This window comes from Anas acuta, chromosome 5, assembly GCF_963932015.1.
Source record: "Anas acuta chromosome 5, bAnaAcu1.1, whole genome shotgun sequence".
NCBI classification, from domain to species: domain Eukaryota; kingdom Metazoa; phylum Chordata; class Aves; order Anseriformes; family Anatidae; genus Anas; species Anas acuta.
In genome coordinates, this window is record NC_088983.1 from 24,951,314 (window position 1) to 24,960,582 (window position 9,269).

The 9,269-nt window shown below is 44.6% G+C and overlaps 1 protein-coding gene across 1 annotated transcript; it reads left to right on the top strand.

The window, feature by feature from the left end:
- The first annotated feature begins 1,922 nt into the window (after positions 1–1,922).
- CLEC14A (C-type lectin domain containing 14A) lies at positions 1,923–4,381 on the top strand. Its single transcript, XM_068683281.1, is given in 2 exon segments — positions 1,923–2,680; positions 2,682–4,381. Coding segments are annotated over 2 exon segments (1,587 nt in total). The 5' UTR covers positions 1,923–2,359; the 3' UTR covers positions 3,948–4,381.
- Positions 4,382–9,269: the final 4,888 nt, after the last annotated feature.

A 9,269-nucleotide genomic window follows, 5' to 3' on the forward strand; every position in this document is an offset into this window, starting at 1 on the left:
CTCTCCCAAACCTATCATCAACTATATTTAGCTCAAGATACCAAGCTGACAGGTATTTCTAGAATTGTAGCCTTTGTGCATCATCAAGAGCCATCACTGGACCAGAGGAATGGTCCATTTAGTTTGTGTATGTTCAAGGCTGGATCCAGTGAAGAATTAGCGATCTGAATATGAGATGTTAACAGCTTCCAGATGCAAACTGTGCTGCATCTCCACAGCTGGGAGCACTGGCAGACTGCAGGGATCATCCTGTGCTCACCCACACAGACATGTGGCTGGGCACCTATGGCCTGGTGCACTGTAGAGAGGAGTGAGTGTGGGGCAACAGCTCCAGCAGGCACCAGAGCTCTTGAAACACTTCAGTGGCACCATCATCTATATGTCTTGATTAATCAAATTTCTTATTTCCTCTAGAATTCAATCAACAGGTTATTGTTTGGTTATAAAAACCTGCTTTCTATAAAACTAAGTCTACTGCCACCCAAATTTAATTACACTCCCAGCTGTATATAGTAAATTTAATGTAACTATTTTTACTTAAGCAGTTTGTGCTCTTGAAATATAATAATTGTAAGAATATAGGCAATATTTGACCTAGTTTCAGTTCTGCTGAATAGTATGAGAAAAAAAAAATACAAACTGAATGTAATTGTCTGCTTAAACACAGTTATGAACATGTGAATTCAGTTTAGCCCTAATCCGGTTTTTCTATTTCATGTATTTTGAAATGCTGCTTTGCTAACTCTTACAGTTGTGCTAAACAGAATTTCTGTATATGTGAGTGTCTAGCAGGACTGTAAAAGCAATTAGCAACGTTTGCCCAAAGTAAAAATTAAGTAACTAACAGATACATATTTTGGGGACAGACTCAATTATTGTATTTTCTATAGATCTCAAAAAGGTATTTAAATCATTCTACTTGAAAAGACATAAAGAACTTTTGAAAGTCTACTTTATTTGAAAATAAAAAGAAAATCTTGTTAATTATTGAGAATTAACCAAATGGAACAAAGGAAGGTAGGACATATATATTTTTATTTTTATTTTTTATTATTTTTTCTCTTTTTTCTTTTTTATTCTCTGTGCTCACCTTGAAAATAAGAATGCAAAGGCTATCCAAAATATTGGCAGAAAATGGAGGTTAAAAGCACCTTGCTGCAGTTTCTTGTCATTAAGTATTCAGGAAGAAGACAGACAAAATAAGGAATTGCTAGCATTGTCTCTTAAGCATTAACATCTTCCTGGGTAGATATACCCAGGAGCTAACATATCTACCATGGTAGATATACCATGGAGCTACATACTGGATACCATGAATGTATTTTTTACAGAACTGATAATAGATGTTTTTTTTTGCCCCTTTGCCCCTCATCTTCTTGTTGAAAAATTATAAAATAAAAAGAGAGATTTTGTGAATAGAGACCACTGTGTGCTTCCTGCATTCATTTTTGATTCAGGACACAGGGTCTGGGGCAAGTGGAACAGCCTGAATCTAAGCTTTTGATTTTTCTTCTGTATGGCTTACTGCAGTTCTGACATTGCATTGGTAGCAGCAGAAGCTACTGGGCTTCATGAGGACACCATCTCTAAAACAGTTTGTCACGACAGTTTCCTGCTGGAAAGCTTGTAAAATTTGCCAAATATTTAGAATATTTAGAAAATATGAAAATATACAGTGCTTCTGAGCTTCATCACATTGTATGTCTGTATGCTGGTCTTTCAACTCCTTCTTTGACGAAGCCAGAGAGAATAAGTGTCGGCCTAGAGTCAACGAGATCCATGCAGGTCAGTCTCAAACTAGTTGAATCAGGCTTATCATCCACATTTATTCCACCTGAGAAGCAACTAAATTCTTAAGAATGGGCTGTAGAGACACAGAGCCTACTAGCATGCTTGAGCAGGGAGGGGACTTTGTTCAGGACTGAATCCATGTGGAGCCTCAGTCCAAGACTGTAGAAGTCACTCCTCCAGAAACAGAAGCTACTGATGAACCTCACTTTTTAAAAATAACTCCATATAAATGACGCTTTTTCATTTTTCCTGCTAATTTATTTGCTTTTTCTGAGTATTCAGACTCTAGGAATGTGTATTGCATCACACTTGCTAAACTAAAAACATCGACATGGGTTCTTCCGGAGTGAAAGCTGGAAAATGAAATGCACGTGTATGTATTGGTTTTATGCCTGGGAATGAGATTCTGATGCACCTGAACGTTCATGTGAGGTAATGGTAGAGGGGTACCACAGTACGGAGTATGAACATGAAGCAGCCTGCAAACTGCCAGTGGAAGAACAGTTGCGGCAGCTCACTTAAGCTCACTTAAAAACAACCCACTGGACGTTGGCGCAGATGCCTCTAAATGCGTTCAGGCCAACTTTCTCAAAACATGAGTGTGCAATCGGTTCTGGCGAGTGTTTGCCTGTTGTTTTGGGTTCGGCAGGGCTGCCCTGCTTCACCTAACCCTCGTCCCCTCAGTTCTGAAGGCACGGCCATCGCCGCTGGGCCTCCGGGCCTCGCTGTCCCTCTCGGAGCCAGGGCGGGCACCGGGACTTTTCCACCCTCTCCCCGCCGCCGCTGGAGCCCCGCCAGCCGGGGCCGGGCCAACGCTTCCTCGCTGCCCGCCAACAAACGGAGGATGCCGAGGTCAAGCCCGGCTCTTGACACGCTTCCTCCGGCGGCCCCCGGGGGAGGGCCGTGGGCGCTGGGTGGGCCGAGCCGAGCCGGGCCGAGCCGAGCTCCGCCACAGCCGCCGGGGCAGCCCTCGCCCCTCGGCGACGATGAGGCGGGCCGGGCCCTGCTGCCTGCTCCTGGCCGCTGCCTGCGCCCTGGGGCGGCCCCAGCCGCCCACCGCCGTACGCTGCCAGGAGGCCGGCGCCTGCTTCAGCGCCCACCTCGCCAACGCCTCGTACGGCGAGGCCCGGAGCGCCTGCGGCCGCCGACGGGGCCACCTGGCCTGGGTGGGCAGCGAGCCGGAGCTGCAGCTGCTGCTGGCGCTGCTGGCGGAGGTGGCGGCGGGGCCCGGGCTCTTCTGGGTCGGGCTGAAGAGGAACGTGTCCGCCTGCACCGACGGGGAGCAGCCGCTCCGCGGCTTCTCCTGGGAGGGCTCCGTCGACGGGGCGGCCCCGCGGGAGGTGCCGGCGGCGCTCGGCCGCTGGGTGAAGGAGCCCGTGCGGAGCTGCATCTCCGCCCGCTGCGCCGGGCTGCGCCTGGCGGCGGCCGCCACGACCGGCCGGGACTGGGGCTGGCAGGAGCAGAACTGCCAGCGGCAGAGCCTGGGCTACGCCTGCAGGTACGAGGACGAGGGCGCCTGCCCCGACCTCCGCCCCGCCGCCGCCCTCGGCCTCGACTACCGCCTGCCCTTCGCCGTGCACAGCGCCGCCCCCGGCTTCAGCCCGCCGGGCACCGTGCTCTCCGTGGCGTGCCGCGGCGGCGAGGTGCTGCTCTCCTGCCAGCCCCAGCCCGGCGGCTTCGCTTGGAAGGGCACGGACGAGCCCGTCTGCCCCTGCCCCTTTGGCTACCTGCGGCCCGGCACCGGGCAGTGCGCCCCGGCCGCCGAGTGCCGCGATGCCAGCGGCGGCCTCGCCTGTGACTGTGCCCCGGGCGGCCCGGACGGGACGCCCTGTGCGGACCCGGGGGCGGCCCCCACAGCTGCGGGCGGCGGCCGTCTCTCCACAGCGGGCCCCGGCGGCTCCCCGGGGCCGCCCGTCACGCCGCCCGCCGTCCGGGAGCAGCCGGCAGCCCCGCCGCCTTCCTCCACCTCGTCCTCCGCCTATTCCTCATCCTCCAACTACGTCTTCATCCTGGTGACGGTGGCGGTGGTGGTGCTGGTGATCCTGGTCATGACCGTCCTGGGGGTCTTCAAGGTGTGTTTCAACAAGAAGCCGGAGGACGGCGGGGACAAGGAGGCGGCTGCGGGCGGCAGCAAGGCGGAGGCGGGCGGCGAGTAAGGGCGGCGGGCACCGACCCCTGTCCTGCGCCTGCCGGTCCCTGCCCCACGCCACCCACAGCCTCCAAAATCACCTCTCACCGGCAGCCGCAGCCGTCTGCGGGTTTCCCTTTTCCCCATAAAAACTTCCCCGGGGGCCTTGCTGGGAGCAGCTGAGAAGTGGACGCTTTGGACCGCTCGTGCCTTGAGATTTAGGCGTCGTTCCTCGACCGGAGGCTCTCCTTTTTGTGCTCATTGCTGGGACGTTTGGAGATGGGAACCGTCATAATTTTGGAGGAAACCGTGACCCATACTCTTTCAGACTGATAGTCTTACAAACAAAGAGCATTTCTATACCTTGAAGGTCACTAAGTTGCTAAGGAAAGGGGAGGTTAATGGGGTTTCAGTTTTATATTTCAGCTGGTGGAAAGAATAAAGGATTATTTAAAGCCTAAATCGCTGCTCTGGTTGTAACTTCATACAATATTCATTTTTATTGTAGCAGAACAACAAATTTTCCAGTTACAGCTTTGCTCCTAGGGTGTGTCGGTACGAAACTTGGTTTCCGCTTGCGGCATTGGGATCCCTTGCAATCAGACAAGGTTCCTGCACACTTCTCACACTGTGAGACGGGTTAACATGGGTCCACTGCATTCGAACCCCACTCTTTTCTGAAATCTTGTTTTCCACGGAGTCCCTTGAGAGCAAGGAAAGAAGGATTCACCCTTTGTGCCCCTTTCTAATCGAGGTAAACACTTCCTCTGTGATTTCCCATTGGAATTTCCCATAAAGCAGCTTTCCTCCTGACCACTCCACTCACTTTCAGTGCAGCTCAGAGTGCTGATGCTCAGTACCTATTGTTAGCGTTGATTTTCAATTAAAGTGGTAATGCTAAATATTGATTCAAAGTTTTCTGAGTGCAGTAAGACACAGGATCTCATCTAAACCTTTTGGGGTGCATGGAAGGGAGGGAAATATTTTCTTCCTTTAAGAGTACGTTAAAGTTGAATGTTTTTTTCTAAGCTTCCTTCCCTTCCCTTCCCTTCCCTTCCCTTCCCTTCCCTTCCCTTCCCTTCCCTTCCCTTCCCTTCCCTTCCCTTCCCTTCCCTTCCCTTCCCTTCCCTTCCCTTCCCTTCCCTTCCCTTCCCTTCCCTTCCCTTCCCTTCCCTTCCCTTCCCTTCCCTCCCTTCCCTTCCTTCCCTTCCCTTCCCTTCCCTTCCCTTCCCTTCCCTTCCCTTCCCTTCCCTTTCTTTTCTTTTCTTTTCTTTTCTTTTTTTCTCTTCTTTCTTCTCTTCCTCCCTTCAGAGCTGACCTGACCCTTTGACTTCTTTCATTTTGTGACTTTCCTTTTGAATTTGGAAACTCTGTTTCAAACAATAAAACGTATTATTGCCTATTTTTCCTGCAAGCAAAGACTTTATGATTTATCTGGTATAAACTTCTGCTAAGGATAAAGTTTGACATAGCATGTTTGTTTTTCCCTCTCTCTTGTTTTAATGATGATAGCCTGTAGCCTTCTGGGAGACAGCCTTTTGCTTTTCTTAAGGGTATCCCAGACATGTGTGAACCATTAGGCTGTCTATAGCTATAAATTCTACTTTATTATGACAGGAATTAAATGCAGCTAGGTCAGAATACTAGTCAGTACAAAGCTATCTCACAATTTGCATACTTTTCTAATCTGTTTATCTGACATTTGTGTTACAGAAGGCAAGCGTTTTTCAGCTTCAGTAAGAGGTTGATTCTACATTGCAATGTGCACAGATACGGAAAATGACTAAGCCACTAATGCCTTTCCTCTTAATACTGTTTCTGTTACCATCACTGTAAGTAATCTGTTCAGGGCACAGTGTCCTCCATGCTTCTACAAGGGGCTCCAAAAGCGAGCAGCAGTGAAACTAAGATGAGTGAGAGCCTCCCCAAGTTATTATTTCTATGCTTTCCCTTTTTCCCACATATCAGATAATGGAACTCCTAATTGGATGGTATGACTGCTCAGGTACATTTTTCTAAGCTCTAGAAATACTCTGATTCCATGTTTCAGGAGTCTTATCAAGCACATATCTAAGTGCTGACTTATATGCCTGTTACTACTTTTTTTTTTTTTCCACCTCAGGATTTGACTCAGTCCTCTCATTTAAAATGCACAAGTTCATGCTCTTACAAACCACTTGCCTATCTCATCATATTATTTTCATTCATTCTTTGCATTGGCTTCCTGTGGAATCAGATATGGATTTCAGAATTCTTTTTCTTACACTTGAGGTTCAGGATTAAACATTAGATCATCCTTTTAGACACATGTCTAAAGGGCAACACAAGGATTCTGTTGTTTTCCCTGGTCTGTAATTTGACTCAGTTGAAAGGAGATTATTTTGCATTATTTTCGTCTAGACTCACCTACTCTTCTAATGGAGAGAAATATGTACATGCAGATAACAATTAATCTCATTTTAGAATAGAAGCTGAAAACAGGACCAATGAATTGCATCCTAAAAGTACCATTTCTCTACATCAGCTGAAAAGACAGCCTAGGGAGCCTACTTGGATTTAAATGACCGTAAAACAGAGATCTAAAATTAAATCAGAAAAATCAGCAAAGCTAGGTCTCTAGCTGTGCAAGTCACTTTCCTAAAAACAAGCTCACAGTCTTGCATCTCTTCAAAGCTAGATGGTCATAATTTCACCATAGCCACTATTGTTTTTTCATTCTACAGATTCCTGTTTTCTCTCTGTGGGCTGCTTTACCTTCTTTTTGCAGCCAAGAGAATATAAAGCCGATAGCATTTGGATTTGGTTGACACCTGAATGAATTTGAAATGCCTGAGCTGGCAGAGTACAAATTTCTCTTCCTTTTCTGTAATGGTTCAGACCAAGAAGTAGAGGGATTGGGAGAAAGGATAAATCATTTTTACTTTCCACTCTCAATTTTAATTATGTCTTTCTTTGGTAGGAAACCAAAGCTGGCTTGTATCATGTACCGTTGGCTCATACCACAGTGATGAATCAGTTTTATGCTAGTCAGATTCATTGCGGGGTTTCCTATTTACATCCATATGAGGAGAATAAGGTCATAGTGAGTACAGATAACCATAACAACACTTATATTAAAAATGTCTAGTTATGAAATTGGATGCAACTTTCTTTTAATTCTTATTTAACAAAGTATGTAAAACACATAATCAAATGTAAATATTTTTCCAAAACAGAGCAGAGATGGAGACAAATCTTGACCTGGTCCCTCATGTTACGTACTACTCCTTTCACTCAAAATAATTTATTTATATTATTTAAGCATATTATATTTATTTATTTATTTATTTATTTATTTATTTTTTCTGGTGCTGGAAAAACATCTTTTCATCCCATATTAAAGCTACACAAGTCATTATAAACATTGTATCTGTGAGTTTTAGATTTGTATGGGGGATTTTAAGTGGTTTAGTACTTTTACTTGTTCTTTTTGGTGGTTTGTTTAAATTGCAAATTCCCTATGGGACTGAGTGTAACAAAGTAATGCTAACAAAATAGTGGACACAAGTCTATGGGTTCACATTTTAAAATGCTTATTTCTGCAAAGGGTAGAATGGCCAAACCTCTCATGTATCCCAGTGGTCCAAAAAGTGTGACCTGCTGCCAAGTATTAAATCTAGTGTTTAGATTTCCTTAATTTCTCCAAAGATAGTCTGACTAATAGGCACATCATTTGTTGGCTTCAGATTTTATTTATGAGTATATAATGTGTTTTTTTTTTTTTTTTTTTTTTTTTTTTAATGGTTTGTAATCATCAGATAATCAGAAATAAAATTTTAACTTTCCCAATTTTAAAAATAATGTCTTATACTACTGCTTGATTAAGTGTGATATGGGACTAAAGTGAAAGCTAGAAGTGGATGTAGGCAAAATTCAAACATTCTGAGAACTTTCCTCTTTTTTTTGTTTTTTGAGTGCAGTGAAGCTTAAAGAAGATTTCAAAATGAATGGATTCTGTGTTTCCCCCAGGAAGCATGATTTCCCATCACTTAATAATTTTTATATTTTCAAATCTCATTATCTTTCCTCATTTATCACATGAAGCTTAATCACTGATACATGTTAAATTCCTTCTAGAAAAATATATTTTAAATTGCTACAGGATGTGGATATTTATCAAGGCTATAGAGTGGTGGTTCATGCGTTTAACAGATATATAACCAACTTGAGGCAGCAACAGTAACCACTCTCCTGGTGCTTTAAACTAGGTTAAACTTCATGCCTTTCCTTCTTCCTCCTTTCCCTTCTGGAGTTGTAGAGCTCTGGCACTGGAAGACATGAATGTGAACAGGGAATCCAGCAAGCCTTCTTTTCCTTTTTTTGTATTGTAGATTTGAAGGACTGAAGGACCATGTTACCATAGGTGAGGTAGCTGAAGGCAGCAGTGGAGGCAGAGAAGGCAGAGACATGATGGTGCTCCTACAATTATAGTGTCCTGTCCTTCTGCCACCTGCCAATCCTTCCACATTGCAAGTTTGAGGCAGAAGGATGGGGCAAAGTCAAACATTATTTTGTATTTCTTGGGTAAAGAAAAGAACAAGAATCCAGGTAGTGGAAGAGCTGAGGAGGAAGAGATAAGAAATTCAGGCAAGTATCCATCTTTAACCAGGATGTATCCATCCTTAACATCCTCTTGTTGCATATTTATTCAGGTATTTGTTACTTAGAATGCAGTGGTCTGCAAACAAAAAATTTCAGTCATTAATCAAGGAAAAGCACATGGCCTGCGATATTTCAGCAAAGTGTGATTTGTTTTTTGGAACATAACCAGTAGGTCTTGTGTTTTGGATTGATAAGAATGGTTTACACTGTTCCCTGGAACATAAGAACAGATAGTTTGTGTGAGATTAAAAGTCACCTAAATCAGTAATCCATCTCTGACAATAGCAAATGCTTTTGGAAGTAGAATAGGAAAGCCAACATCTGTAAGTGGCACTTCTACTAGATACTCTACCAGGTTATAAAATGAGATTGAGACTGGGTATCATCAATGTCACACATGGTAGACTTGCATCAGTTTGTCTAATAGAGTTTGAATCCTATTTATTACTTATAACATCCAACCGTTCCGTATCAATTAATTGCACAATTAATTTACATGCGACATGAAAAAATAGATCCATTCATCTTCTCAATTTTCTATACCTTTGTTATGCACTTTTTCACTCAGCCAAGATGATGAGTCAATTTCCACTTAAAAAAAATATTCTATAGATCTGATAGTTTACTTATGGTTTTTTGCACCCTTTCTTATCCTGCTGGAATCCTTGTGAAATATAAATTTAGAAACCATTGCAGGTATGTTTCAGTT